Source organism: Chiloscyllium punctatum, chromosome 14 (genome assembly GCF_047496795.1).
Source record: "Chiloscyllium punctatum isolate Juve2018m chromosome 14, sChiPun1.3, whole genome shotgun sequence".
Lineage (NCBI taxonomy): Eukaryota > Metazoa > Chordata > Chondrichthyes > Orectolobiformes > Hemiscylliidae > Chiloscyllium > Chiloscyllium punctatum.
The window spans coordinates 18,717,582-18,733,199 of NC_092752.1; the positions used below are offsets into that span (position 1 = coordinate 18,717,582).

The window sequence follows — 15,618 nt, forward strand, 5'->3', positions numbered from 1 at the left end:
AGTTTTGGAGCTTGTCAAACTCCAGCCAGCAGTAGAAGTGCACAATTGCAGATGTGAGTTGAGGTGTATATAATTGATCTGAATAAAACTGCTCAATAAAGGTTCATAATTTGATTAAAGTACTTGGTCTAAGGATTTTGAAGACACCAGATGTATCTGGTTGTCTTGATCTGAGAATGTTATAGAGAACTCAGGATTTCGACACAGCAACAATGAATATGAGCAAACAGCAGGATTAATAGAATGTGCATTTTGAGGCAACAGCATTTCCCTTCTTCGTGGCTGCGGTTTTAGGATTAGAGGTACAATAAATGCAAGCTCATAAGATGCTGCTGTGCATCCTGTGAGCAAAATGCATTGTACATCAATCAGTAAATGATCTTATTTGGATAGTATTAGGTTTCTGACTGCAAAAATCCAGGTCCATGTTCTATAACACTCTTGCCTGGAGTCTGGGAAATAGGAGAAATTCACTGAAGCATTATGAAATGAAGCACAAATCTCAATCTTTGCTTTGTGCTTGGAATCAGTGTTGGTTCTGTTAAGTTGCTCATCAATGACGATCCTGAGTACATTAAAGGAGTAGGCCTGGGGTAAGGTTATAGCAGTGAAGAGCATAGGTAAGTGAGTTGGTTCTTTATGTGTGAGGATAAACAGTGCCTGACACGTGAACGAGACAAATGTCACTTGTTAGTTCAAACCCGAATGCCATCCAGGTGCTTCTAAAAAAAGTATTCATGGGATGTGGGTGTCACTGTCTAGGTCAGTATTTACTAATTTCCCATAGGGCAACAACAATGTCGTAGGTATGTAGGAAACAGCAGTTTCTTAGCCGAAAGAATGTTAGTGAGCAGGTGGTTTTTCTAGCAATAAACAATGGTAATCATTCTTAATTGTAATTTATTTTTATTGAATTCAAAGTCCACCATCTGCCATGTCAGGATTTGAACCTGGGTTCCCTAAACATTATCTGGGTCTCTGGATTAATAGCCTGTAGATAATAGCACTGGGCATCACCTACCCCTTGGTGCTGACAAAACCTTCACCATGTCCTGTACACAGGATTACTTCAAAGTATCATGTTCAGTGAACAAGGTTGGTTTGACATTGACATTAATGATGATGGGATCTTTAACAGGAGTCACCTTTACTACCCAAGCTACAAAAGATTCTTGCCTTTGTTTTGCATTCATGGGCTGGACTCTTACCACAGTTGAAAAAACCATTTATTGGATGAATATTTTCTCAGATTTGGAATTGGCATTCAAAGACATTTGATATACTGGAAATTTCAAATAGCCACTGGTTATCATGAGAAATCTTTAAAGGTTACAGCACAGAAGTATTTTTTGTATGAGGTATAGAGTCATAGAGATGTACAGCATGGAAACAGACCCTTCGGTCCAACCCGTCCATGCCGACCAGATACCCCAACCCAATCTAGTCCCACCTGCCAGCACCCAGCCCATATCCCTCCAAACCCTTCCTATTCATATACCCATTCAAATGCCTCTTAAATGTTGCAACTGTACCAGCCTCCACCACATCCTCTGGCAGCTCATTCCATACACATACCACCCTTTGTGTGAAAAGGTTGCCCCTTAGGTCTCTTTTATATCTTTCCCCTCTCACCCTAAACCTCTAGTTTTGGACTCCCCGACCCCAGGAAAAAGACTTTGCCTATTTATTGTATCCATGCCTCTCATAATTTTGTAAACCTCTATAAGGTCACCCCTCAGCCTCCAACGCTCCAGGGAAAACAGCCCCAGCCTGTTCAGCCTCTCTCTGTAGCTCAGATCCTCCAACCCTGGCAACATCCTTGTAAATCTTTTCTGAACCCTTTCAAGTTTCACAACATCTTTCCGATAGGTCGGAGACCAGAACTGCATGCAATATTCCAACAGTGGCCTAACCAATGGCCTGTACAGCCGCAACATGACCTCCAAACTCCTGTACTCAATACTCTGACCAATAAAGGAAAGCATACCAAACGTCTTCTTCACTATCCTATCTACCTGCGACCCCACTTTCAAGGATCTATGAACCTGCACTCCAAGGTCTCTTTGTTCAGCAACACTCCCTAGGACCTTACCATTAAGTGTATAAGTCCTGCTAAGATTTGCTTTCCCAAAATGTAGCACCTCGCATTTATCTGAATTAAACTCCATCTGCCACTTCTCAGCCCATTGGCCCATCTGGTCCAGATCCTGTTGTAATCTGAAGTAACCCTCTTCGCTGTCCACTACACCTCCAATTTTGGTGTCACCTGCAAACTTACTAACTGTACCTCTTATGCTCACATCCAAATCATTTATGTAAATGACAAAAAGTAAAGGGCCCAGCACCGATCCTTGTGGCACTCCACTGGTCACAGGCCTCCAGTCTGAAAAACAACCCTCCACCACCACCCTCTATCTTCTACCTTTGAGCCAATTCTGTATCCAAATGGCTAGTTCTCCCTGTATTCCATGAGATCTAACCTTGCTAATCAGTCTCCCATAGGGAACCTTGTCGAATGCCTTACTGAAGTCCATATAGATCACATCTACTGCTCTGCCCTCATCAATCTTCTTTGTTACTTCATCAAAAAACTCAATCAAGTTTGTGAGACATGATTTCCCATGCACAAAGCCATGTTGACTATTCCGAATCAGTCCTTGCCTTTCCAAATACATGTACATCCTGTCCCTCGGGATTCCCTCCAACAGCTTGCCCACCACCAAGGACAGGCTCACCAGTCTATCGTTCCCTGGCTTGTCCTTACCACCCTTCTTAAACAGTGGCACCATGTTTGCCAACCTCCAGTCTTCCGGCATCTCACCTGTGACTATCGATGATACAAATATATGAGCAAGAGCCCCAGCAATCACTTCTCTAGCTTCCCACAGAGTTCTCAGGTACACCTGACCAGGTCCTGGGGATTTATCCACCTTTAACAGTTTCTAGACATCCAGCACTTCCTCCTCTGTAATCTGGACACTTTGCAAGATGTCACCATCTATTTCCCTACAGTCTATATCTTCCATATCCTTTTCCACAGTAAATACTGATGCAAAATATTCATTTAGTATCTCCCCCATTTTCTGGGGCTCCACACAAAGGCCACCTTGCTGATCTTTGAGGGGCCCTATTCTCTTCCTAGTTACCTTTTTGTCCTTAATATATTTGTAAAACCCCTTTGGATTCTCTTTAATTCTATTTGCCAAAGCTATCTCATGTCCTTATCATAGAGTCATATAGCATAGAAACAGACCCTTCAGTCCAACTCATCCACGCTAGTTTCCTAAACTAAACTGGTCCCACTTGCTTGCATTTGGCCCATATCGCTCTAAACCTTTCCTATTCGTGTATCTGTCCAAATGTGTTTTAAATGTTGTAACTGTATCTACCACTACCTCTGGCAGTTCATTTTGAGAAAGTGTATAAGGTATGAGCAGGTAGGGAAAGAGTTAAGTTTTGGGTTTTATGAAACAAAGGCTCAGCTAGCAAGACTTGGATCAGATAAGAACTTGCAGTAAACAATGAAGTGCTGGAGGCAAGGGTGGTGAGTTAACAAGGTGAAAAAGCATTCATTATGTAAAGCCAATTAACAAGGCGAAAAAAGCATGCATAAAGCCAGTTAACAAGGTTAAGAACATCCATTGTATAATGCCAGATGGCTTAATCTTTAGTGTTGATGATCGCTGATTGTAAACGGTCACCCAGTCAATTTATATGTTGCCTTACTTGGAAGCTGCTCCCTGTAAGTAACTATATATTTCCTTAAGAATCTGCTGTTCAAGAGAAAACTGAGATCTCATGTTTCTGTGCACATGGGTGATTATTCTCTCTCCCTCTAGGGCCCGGAATAAAGATGAAGGAGGTAAAGCCATACTGTTTCTCTGAGAGTTTTGTTTCGATGAGGCAAGAACGGGATGGCAATTCCACACAGCGAACCCAATTAGAAAAGACCCATTTAGTTTTATTGTCCTTTTTGTAATTGAATAGAAATTAGGAGTTAGCCTCACTGCCCATGGCTGATAAGGAGGGGAGTACTTTCATGGATTCCTGTTCCTGCTCATTATTCAGAAACAACTTACACCCTGTGGAAAGGACAGAATCAATGTGCAGAGTCCCCAGGGTCAGTCTAATCTGCTAAATCTGGATGGCTGGGTTCACACAAGGGCAAATTAGTGCCATTATTTACTTTTTTCTTCAAAGGCTTGCAAGAGTTTTCCTTTTCAAACATGCACCTGATTTCCTTCTGAAAGTTTTTTTTGTGTAGAATCCCAACAGTGTGGAAATAGGCCATTTGGCCCATCGAGTCCATACTGACCTCCCTGAAAAACATCCTACCCAGACTCACTTCCCTATCCCTATAATCCTGCATTTCTCATGACTAATCCCTCTAACCTACACATCCCTGGACACTATGGGCAATTTAGCATGGCTAATCCATCTAACCTGCACATCTTTGGACCGTGGAAGGAAACTGGAGCATCTAGAGGAAACCCACGCAGACACAGGGAGTTGCTCAAGGTTGGAATTGAACCTGGGTCCCTGGTGCTGTGAAGCAGTAGTGCTAACCAATGAGCCACCGTGCCGCCTTCATTCTTTCAGGTGATGTATTCCAGATTGTTACAGCTTGTTGCACAAAAAATAATTAACCAGTCCGTTGTCAATATCTTAAACCTGTGCCTTCTAGTTACCCACCCTCTGCTTGTGCAACTAGTTTCCCCACATCTACAACAACTTATCATAATTTTAACTACCATCATTATCTCACAACTGCAATGAATCTCCACTTAACCCTCTCTTCATCAAGATGTAGTCTGAACTTTTCCATTCATGAAACCGAAATAATAAATTATTGAGACTTTGAAGAAGTGCTTTGACATGTGTACTTTGCAATTAAACATTGCAGAAGAACCCATAAACAGACCCTTCTACATAAATCTAAAGCCCTAATGCTTTGTTCAGCAGTGCATCCTGGATGCTTACAAAGTGTCTTTTACTAACATGATGAGTGATGCACTCAAGCAGAGAATATATGTATGCACTGTGTACCTGTAAAATAGTTGCATTGCAATCCAATTGCTTTGTCACTGTCCTCTCTATACAGTATAAAATTGTAAATACCCAAATATGGAAAAGGGAAGAGAAAATAAATCAATGTGCAAAAGTTCCTACCTCCAGCACAATAATCGTGCCCATAATCATGGAGTACATATCATACTGTGCCACAATTTTGGAAAGTGAGGAACTCATTAACTTCAAGGCATCCAAATACTGCCTCAATACCTTCTTTCCTAGGTTTGCGAGAGTCTCCGAAGTATTACCTTCGAAGTAAAGTTTTATCCAGGAACCATGAGATTTTTGTGCTATTCCAAATAGTTTGTACCCAACATCTGTAAATAACAACTTAGTTAGTCTGAGGGAAATTATTACAATGAAAGCATTCAACATTCTGTTCCCTATAATAATCAGCTGTGCCCAAAGAAGGGCAAACCATTCCGATCCTCTCGGGAACATGAAACGTTTTACAGCTAGCAAGCCTGAAGGTAGCTTTAGGAAGGTGATGTATTCTTACTTTAAAGCAGGCACATGCCCAAGCTCATGATACAAATAAATCTTTGTTGTCCATTAATCAAACAATTATATTGTTTCACTTCCTCTTATTCCAGAAATCTAAAGTTTTCTAAAAAGTTCCTGTGGGACACCTTATAAAACACATTTGAAAACCTACTGCACTCCATCCATCTATCTAGCTATCCAGAATTCAATCAATAAGTATTAATTTGCTAAACACAACTTAGTATTTAGAAGTGCCACCTCAAGGTAGCTTCACACTAACAATCCTTAAATTATGGATTTCAAATGTTTATCCACAACTGACTAGTTTATTATTGTACAATTTATAGCTGAACTTAATTGGATGCACTCTTACCTCTGAACCATTTGCTCCAGTTTCACATTTGATTCCAATGCAAAAAGTACCAAGTCAAGAGACTGGATACTGAGTACTTTGTACTGAGTGAATGCTGGACTGTTTCTGATGCCATCTTTTGGATGAGGTGCTAAACCAAAGCCCCCCACCTGCTTACATAAGGTGCATGTGAAAGATTTTCAAATAAGACCAGGGGAATTAACACCAGTGTTCTGGCCAATATTTATGGCCATTACTCCATTGTGGTTTGTGAGCGTTTACAGTACATAAATTAGCTGTCGCATTTCCTACTTTACAGCAGTGACTACACATCATAAACTACTTAATTGGCTGTAAGCCCTGTGGTCATGAAAGGCACTATATAAATGTGAGTCTTGTTTTCATTTTAGTTTATGCTCTTCCCTTTCTTACATAATTTGCTCCTAACAACCTAGTTCATATATTTAGAAATGGCACTCAGAGCCTCTCTTACTTTTCTGGCTATTTCACAAGCCTAGGATGAATACAGTCAAGGTCCTGTGGCTTACCACCAAAATCTTTTTGAAAACCGATAAACGAGGTGATTTGAACATAGTAAAACACCCCAAGATTCTTCACGGGAGCATTATCAGACGAAATCTTACACATATTCACATGTGAAGTCAGGAACTAAAAGCTTTGTCAAAGAAGTAAATTTTAAGAAGCAGCTGAAATAAGGTAGCAAGGCAGCAAGAAATGTAGAAAATGAACTGCAGAACCTAGACAACATGGCTGCCAATAAAATTGGAAATACAAAAGGTCAGGATTGGAGAAATGTAAAGCTGAAGTGTTGTAGAGCTATTGGAGTTAGAGATTAGCAATCTGTTGAGGCAATGGAAATTGGAAATGTTCAATTCAAGTTTCTAGTAGGAAAGAAGCTAACATAGGTCATTGGGTGTGATGGCCAAAGGGCACTTAGTGAGCTGAGAATAGTCACAAATGCAATAATTGGAAGGGTGGGTAACTTTATAAACTATTCTGACATTCTCCCACTGAGGGTAGATAACAATAGGGCTTTGCATGTGATTCAATTTGAATAAACTTGGAACAAGGAGGCTTGAAGGTGCATAGTGTGCCAGAGGTCAATATACTGTGATGTAGAAATCTTAAAAATCTCACTGTGTATGCACCTTAAAAAGCCAAAAGCACTTTATTTTCCAAAACTGACTATCAGGACAAAATGAAGGGGAATATTTTCTAAGCTCTCTAAGAAAGATTCGATTTTTGGTCTGACAATATTAAAACACATGACAGTAAAGTGAGCTGGCAAATACTCAACATCTCTAGCAGTTTTTAAACAAATCTCAAGAATTGTTTCTCACCTTTAGAAATTGACATGAAATCTTTCAAAATTCAGTGTGGTGCTGGTCTGACCTTACCTTTTTCATATGTAGGAATACTTTCTTGAACCAGCTTACTAAGTTGGTATCCATTAAGATGCAAATATCTAAACTGTTCCCTTAAAGACCTTTCCTCAAGTACCCTTAGGATGAGACACCCCAAATTGTTCCTTGGAATAGGCAAACCCAGTCCTAACGCCAAAGTGGAGGTGAGGTCTGTCTGCTCAACATATTCAGAAACAGTGAATGAATCTGTAAATTAGAAAAGTAAAATTGAATAATTATAGTATCTGAAAATTTAACATCAGACAAAACGTATTAACTCTAGATAATTTAATTCCCAACGAGGAAATGGTAATAGCAGAATTCCACTTAAAATGCATCATATTCTGGCCTACAAAAACACATGAGAATTTTCAAGAGCCAGGCTTACAATTTACGATGAATTAGTAATCAGTGCCAGTTTTTTCAAAACAAAAAAGATCAACGTTGTACGAGTCCTTGACCAAAGCTGTTCACATGTAACAGACCTGGTTGAAAGTCTCAGCAGCAGTATATTTATAACTAAGTCAATGTAATGAAACAAAAACAGAAACTTTTCATCAGATCTATGGGTGGCACGGTGGCTCAGTGGTTAGCACTGCTGCCTCACAGTGCCAGGGACATGGGTTTGAATCCCGCCTCAGGTGACTGTCTGTGTGGAGTTTGCACATTCTCCCCGTGTCAGTGTGGGTTTCCTCTGGGTGCTCCAGTTTCCTCCCATCACCCAAAGATCAAGCGAATTGGCCAGGCTAAATTGCCCATAGTGTTTAGATACATTAGTCAGGGTTAAATATAGGGTAGGGGAATGTGTTGGTCAGGTGAATTGGCCATGCTAAATTGCCCATAGTGTTTAGGGATGTGTAGGTTAGGTGAATTAGTCAGGGGTCAATATAGGGTAGGGGAATGGCTCTGGGTGAGTTGCTTTTCAGAGGGGTCAGTGTGGACTTGTTGGGCCAAATGGCCTGTTTCCACACTGTAGGGATACTAAGAACTGGTGAAGCATCAACAGACTTGAAACGTTAACTCTGCTTTCTACTCACAGATGCTACCAGCAAGTTCGGTTTTTGTTTCAGATATCCAGCATCTGCAGTTTCTTTTTAAATTTTATTAATAATTTTAATATTATGTAACATGGTCTTCTTTAACAATATTCCAAGTCATTCCATAATGGATGTGTATTCTACCTGTATGCTGGAACACAGCTGTCAATGATAACCTTGTTTCGTTATAAGAGCTAGACACATCCTGGAAGCAGGAATTTTCTATAGTTGAATGACACAAAATGGGGAATACTTTCTATAGATCATTTGCTCTGTGACACCAAGCAGGACTATGATAATTCTAAATGGTGCTAAATGTGGGTGCTTGCAAACTTATTAACTTTTCGCGTTTTGTTTCCCTGCAAGATTATAAGTTATCAACAGAATACTAACTGTTAAAATACAATTTTATGAATAGAAATTAAAATTTAATTTTCATAAAACTTATATAATCAAGTAGGAAAACCTAGAAGTCAAACACAGTATAGAAAATATATCAAGACAGAGGGATTTTGGGAGGTCATGACAAGTTTTGCTGCATACACTAGTCAAAAGCTAAGAGTGAGAATTAAAATCCCTACAGTATGGAAACAGGCCCTTCAACCCAACGAGTCCACACCGACCCTCCAAAGAGTAACCCACCCAGACCCATTCCCCTACATTTACCCCTGACTAATAACCTGCACAATGGGCAACTTAGCATGGTCAATTCACCTAAGTTGCACATTTTTGGATTGTGGGAGGAAAGCTGAGCAAAACCCACGCAGACACGAGGAGAATATGCAAACTCCACACAGACAATTGCCCGAGGCTGGAATCGAACCTGGGTTCTTGGTGCTGTGAGGCAGCAGTGATAACCACTAAGCCACCGTGCTGCCCGAGTTTTTAAAAAAATTGTCTTATCCCTAACCCCAGTCCTCAGATCTTGAATACTGTCTATGAGAAACTGGTGCAAGAATGGACTGTAGGTGAGTCTGTCTGTGGGTTAAGAAAACATGATGTAAACCCTTGATACAGTAATAAATACAAAGGGTATTATGAAAATTTGAGAAGTTAGGAACAGAAGGATATGTAGACGAGAAAGAGAGAGAGAGAGAAAGAAAATAAAGGAACAAAAACAGAATTTGCTGGAAAAGCTCAGTGGATCTGGCAGAATCTGTGAAGAGAAATCAGAGTTAACACTTTGGGCCCGGTGACACTTCCTCAGGGTCTGAAATATTAACACTGATTTCTCTTCACAGATGTTGCCAGACCTGCTGAGCGTTTCCAGCAACTTCTATTTTTGTTTCTGATTTACAGCATCCACAGTTCCCTGTTTATTTTTTCAAAAAATAAAGGAGCTTGTGGACCAAAAGATCTAAAAAGAAAAGTCATCATGTAATCGCCATCCAGTCATAGTACAAGAAATATAGGAAGTGTATAGTCCATGTTATACTATAAATCACTACCTGTGTTCATTGCTATAGCTTACCTGAAAACTTAATAAACGTGTTTTGATTTGATCTTATTAAAAATAGTCTTGAGGCTGAACTTATTGTCAATCCATTGTCAAAATGATAAGGGGCTCAGAATCAACATTGTAGTAGAGTACTAATAATAATGTGGTTAAGTTTAGCTAACTGAAGATGGCTCGAATACAGTGCAAGCTGTATTGCAAATGGCTGCTTTACTTCTTTCCTACGTACAATGTTCTTCTGGATTTCTGTCCTCCCACACTTAAACAGTGCAATGACATCAATACTGCACTCTCTTCTGAATCCAAAGTATGTGGGTTCAACTTCCCACTCCAAGTTAGTAAACTAATTAAATGCAGATGCTGTTTCAAAAGAATAATTTATCTTATCATCCCACATGCAATCTGAATTACATACAATTCAATACAGAAGAGATGTAACTGGTGGGCAGGCAATATTCAGTGTCTTGAAGAAACTCCTTCACTTCACACTTTCCAAGATAATTACTGTACTAATGCAAGAATAAATTAAGGGTGAAGGCAGTTAATAGGACAGAAACAGAGAAAAAGAAGTTGATAATGTGTTAAAATATTGCTTTTGCCACTGGGTTCAAATGCAATCCACAATGTTGGGTAAACGTTTCCTCTCAAACTACATAAACTTAAATGGTCTAAGTAACATGAATTTAGGTAGTCCAACAGGTATCTGCTTTTAACACAAAACTTGCCTCAATTCATCAATTTCAGCATCAATCTGAGTGTTACTTCCCTGACTTGTTGCAATAAATAGACAACTTGCATCTTCATTTAGCAAAATGTTTTCAAAATCAGTAAGCAGCTAAATAGAAAGGATTGGTGATGGAGAAATCAAAATTGAAAATTATTTACAACTATTTTTTGATCTTTCTAATTAAGTTGTAATCTTTTACATTCATTTAAAATTTCCACAGAGCTAAGCCACAGTCATGGCTTGAATATAATTAGGACGATTTAATCAAGAAAAGTTGGAATTATAAAATTAAAACAGAAGTACTCAAAAGGCTTAGCAGCAAAAGATCTAAAATAATCAAACACATCAGAAAACAGAATTGTTACAGTGTTCATTCGAAGCTGCTTCCTGATCCTCACCTTTCTTTCTGAAAGCAGGACTGAGAAGAACCAATGGAGTGTTCACCTCATGACTTGAAGCTCCTCCATGACTACCTGTGTCTGACATTCCATGATCTCCGCACAATATCAATAAACTAGGCAGAGTCGTTTCACCTTGCTGCAAATTGCCATTCAAAACAAAAACACAAACTTTATACCAAAACACTGGATATAATTTGCAACAGATTTCAAATATATTTTTTAAAATGTAAAAACATGCGATATTCCTAACATTTCCAAGTAGAAATATGTTCTTTAACTTGAATTTTCATTAATGCAGTATTCTTTACTACAGGCTCACATCTAGGAATCACACAACATCAGGTTATAATCCAACAGGTTTTTTGGAAGTATATGCTTTTGAAGCGCAGCTCCTTCGTCAGGTAGTTAATGGAGCAGGAGCATGGGACACAGAATTTATAGTGAAAGATCAAAGTGTCATACAACTGATGTGATGTATTGAACAAACCTAGATTGCTGTTAAGTCTTTCTACGTGATTTACTATAAATTCTGTGTCCTCTAATCCTGCCTCACTAACTACCTAAAGAAGGAGCAATGCTCTGAAAGTTAGTGCTTCCAAATGAACCTGTTGGACTATAACCTGGTGTTGTGCAATTTTTAAATTTGTCCACCCCAGTCCAACACCGGCACTTCCATATCATCAAAAACTAGGGAAGATGCTTAGGAATTGGGCGACAGGTTTAGACAGTAGATTTGGATTGGCTCAGGCTTGGAAGGCCGAAGGGCCTGTTGCTGGGCTGTAAATTTTCTTTGTTCCTTTACAGAACAGATTTAGTGAAGAAAAGAGAACTGTAGGATGGGAGGAAAAGGATAAAAGCTAGAAGGAAAATGATGAAACAGTAACTAAGGAGGACTTAACATTAATAACTCTTCAAAAGTATTAGTAACTTCTTGGTGAATCTGCACAGTTCAACCTCCAGAATTAACACATCTTTCTAGATGTTTGGTTTGCAAAATTGAACACAGTACTCCAGTTTAGCTCTGGCCAAAATTCTTTGCAATTGAAGGATCACATTCTCATTTCAGAATTCAAATTCCCTTTCCAGTTCTGGTCGCACATTTAGAGGAAAGGTATTATTAAGCTGGAGAGGGTTCAGAAGGAATTTACCAGGATGTTGCTGGGTATGGAAGGGTTGAGTTGTAAGGAAAGGCGAGATAGGCTGCCACTTGTTTCACTGGAGAAATACAAGTTGAGAGGCAACCTTATATAAGTTTACAAAATCATGAGGAATATAGATACGATTAGTGATAGGAGTCCTTTCCCTTGGATGGGAGATTTCAAGACTAAGGGATGCCTTTATAAGGTGGGAAGAGAGAGGTTTAAAAAGACATGGGAGGCAAATTTTTTTTACATAGAGGGTGGTTCGCATGTGGAATGAACGTCTTGAGAAAGTGGGGGACATGGGCAGTATTATAACATTTAAAAGACATTTGGATAAGTACATGAATAGGAAAGGTTTGGCGGGATATGGGCCAGGAGCAGGCAGGCGGGACTAGTTTAGTTTGGGATTGTGTTCGGGACTGGTTGGACCGAAGGGTCTGTTTCCATTTTGTATGATTCTATAAAGGTCAACATTCCACTAGCCATTATAACGCGAGTGAAAAGTTTACATGTGCTGTACAAACCTTGGACAGTAATTCCATGTGAATCTTCTGAACAATGTTATCCATTTCATTGAGTTTTGGTCCAACCAGATGACTATCTGGTCCAGCCAGATGACCAATATGATCTAATCCAAGGTAATGCAAAATTAATAAATCCCAGTCACTTCTTTTTAATACATTGTCCAGATGGCGTGTTACATTATGATCCACCTGTTAAGAAAAAATGCATTGGTAATGGAAAGTCACAATCTGCATAACAGTCAATATAGTAGTATACATCTACACCTATTGTTTAGCCGAGAGAAATTAAAAGTCTTCACTTTTTTTGGGACTACAGGATGAAACCTGTTTTCCACGTGATGAAAACATCTATATCAAAAGAACTTTTGTACTAAACATCTGAACACAATTATTTTTCTAATAATCAATGAAACAAGGACATGAGTTTGCATGAAGAGAGCTAATTTATACATTTTCACATCCTGAGGATGCTTTACAACCAATTAATTATTTTAGAAGTGCAAACATATGCCAACAACTCAAATGTGGCAGCCAATTTACACAATGTCCAATAAACAGCAATGGGATCAATGATCAATTGAAATATTTTTGTGGGTTTTCCAGAATCACTAAGACTCTGGAAAAACTCTCCTAGAAATACACATCAATTTAATATTTTCATGAATATGCTTATTAAATATAGGAGTGGGAATAGGCCATTCGGTCCATTTAACTTGCTCCAACATTCGATAGGATCATGGCTGATCTGAAAATGTCCTTAGGTCACTTTTCTGCTTGTCTTGCACCCAAAACCCTCAGCACCCTTGCCATTCAGAAATATGTCTAACTCAGTCAATGATACAGCCTCCATCATTCTCTGCGAAAGGCAATTCCAAAGTTTAATGACTCTCAGAGATAAAACACCTCCTCTGTGTTAAATTTTAAAAACTGGGCCCAAAGTGCTAGATTCCCCACATCAGAAAACACCTTGCTGTGTCTAAACTGTCAAGCTCTGCAAAATCATACAAGCTAAAATAAGGTACCTACTCAGTCTTTTAAACCCCAATTAGTGTGGGTTCAACAAAATAACGTTTCTTAAAACAGTCCCCTCATCCCAAGAACCAGCCTAGTAAATCTTTTCTGAATTACTTCAAATGCAAGAATGTCCCTCCTAAAATAACAAGACCAATATGGTACACAGTACTCCAGGTCCAGTCTCACCAATGCTCTGCACAGCTGTTACAAGGGTTCCCTACTTTTATACTCCATCCACTTTACAATAAAGACCAAATGTCAATTTGTCTTATTAATTATTTGCTGTATCTGCATGTACCTGCTGTACCTAACTTGTTGTGATTTACGTACAAGGCCACCCAAGCCCTCTGTACTAATGCATTATGCAGTCTCTCTCTAATTAAATAATATTCAGCTTTTTTAATCTTCCTACTAAAGAAGACAAGTTCATAATTTCTCTCAATACATCTGCCAAATTTTTGCCTACTCATTTAAGTTATGTACATTGCTTAGCAGATGTCATTCCTCCTCAGAACCCGCTTTCTACTTATCTTTGTAACATAGGCAATTTCAGCTACAATACAGTTAGTCCCTACGCCGGATTTATTAACATAGATCGTGAATATTCGAGTACCCAGACCGATTCCTGTTGTGCTCCATTAGTTACAGCTTGAAATGTGTTGCTGGAAAAGCGCAGCAAGTCAGGCAGCATCCAAGGAGCAGGAGAATCGACGTTTCGGGCAAGAGCCCTTCTTCCTGCAGAAGGGCTCATGCCCAAAACGTCGATTCTCCTGCTCCTTGGATGCTGCCTGACCTGCTGTGCTTTTCCAGCAACACATTTTCAGCTCTGATCTCCAGCATCTGCAGTCCTCACTTTCTCCTATTAGTTACAGCTTGCAAACCTGAAAATAACCAGACTCTGTTTCCTGTTAGTTAGTCAATCCTCAATCCACACGAATACATCACACCCAAAACATTTACTCTTACTTTTGGCACTACTACCTGTATTGCTTTTTTGGTTATCCAAATGCACTACATTCACTGGTTCCTCTTTATCCACCCTGTTTGGTACATCCTCAAGAAACAAGTTTGTCAAATCTGACTTTCCTTTCACAAAACCACATCAGCTCTGCCTAATTCCATTTTGGTTTTGAAAATATCCAGCTATTACCTCTACAAAAATGGATTTTTAATTTTCCCAATAACAGATGTTAATGTTTCCTGATTGCTGTTGCTCTCCTTTCTATAGTTGTGATTAGTCAAACTGTAGTGACCTGTACAGAACCTGGGGAATTTTGGAAGATGATAACCACCCTTCCACTACTTCTAAAGCCAATTCTTTGAAAAGCCTGAGATTCAGGCTATCAGATTCAGGGAATTGCCGGTCTTCCATTCCATTAGTTTCCTTGTATGTTTTCACTGGAGATTGTAATTGGTTTAAATTCCATGCTCCTTTTTGTTTTCTGTTTTTATTTTACTTCTTGAGACTTCTCCTTGAAGACAGACAAAATACTTGGTCAAAGCCTCTGACATTTGCTGGTTTGCCATTATTAATTCTGCAGTATCACCCTCTAAGATGCTTAGTTTAACTACAATTATAAAAGGTTTCAACTATATGTCTTTTATACTACTTTTTATTTTTCCTCACAACTCAAATTTCTCCCCCCTTATTATATTTTTAGCCATCCTTTGGTGTTTTCTACAATGTTCCCATTGGCTACCATTAATCTTTGCAGTACATCTTTTCTTTCAGCATGATACTACCCTTAAAAGCTTAATTAGCCCTAAATGGTGTATCCTCTCAGAGTCTTTCTTTCTCAGCGGAATACATCTTTGTTGAGTCATGAAATAGCTTCTTCAATGTTGCTGTCCAAGAGCACGTGGTTTTGTTGTACATGAAAAGGGAACACAGTGTAGGGGTATCATATTGCATGGTTAACAAAGTGGTTAGCTAACAGGTTGTAGTAAGTCGGGATAAATAGATTGCTTTTGGGTTGGTGAGTTGTAAC

The 15,618-nt window shown here is 39.2% G+C and overlaps 1 protein-coding gene across 4 annotated transcripts in view; it reads right to left on the bottom strand.

Moving 5' to 3' along the window:
* The window catches only part of pigg (phosphatidylinositol glycan anchor biosynthesis class G (EMM blood group)), a 41,029-nt gene that overhangs the window by 17,784 nt on the left and 7,627 nt on the right, over positions 1–15,618 (bottom strand). For all 4 annotated transcript variants that reach the window (XR_011962398.1, XR_011962399.1, XM_072584010.1 and 1 more), the window contains exons 4-7: positions 12,617–12,805; positions 10,948–11,086; positions 7,324–7,536; positions 5,170–5,387 (exon numbers count right to left, since the gene is read on the bottom strand). Coding sequence is in view for 2 of the 4 variants with exons in the window: in XM_072584010.1 (XP_072440111.1) it covers positions 5,170–5,387; positions 7,324–7,536; positions 10,948–11,086; positions 12,617–12,805 (759 nt within the window). In the remaining 2 variants the exon portion in view is untranslated. The remainder of the gene's footprint in view (positions 1–5,169; positions 5,388–7,323; positions 7,537–10,947; positions 11,087–12,616; positions 12,806–15,618) is intronic.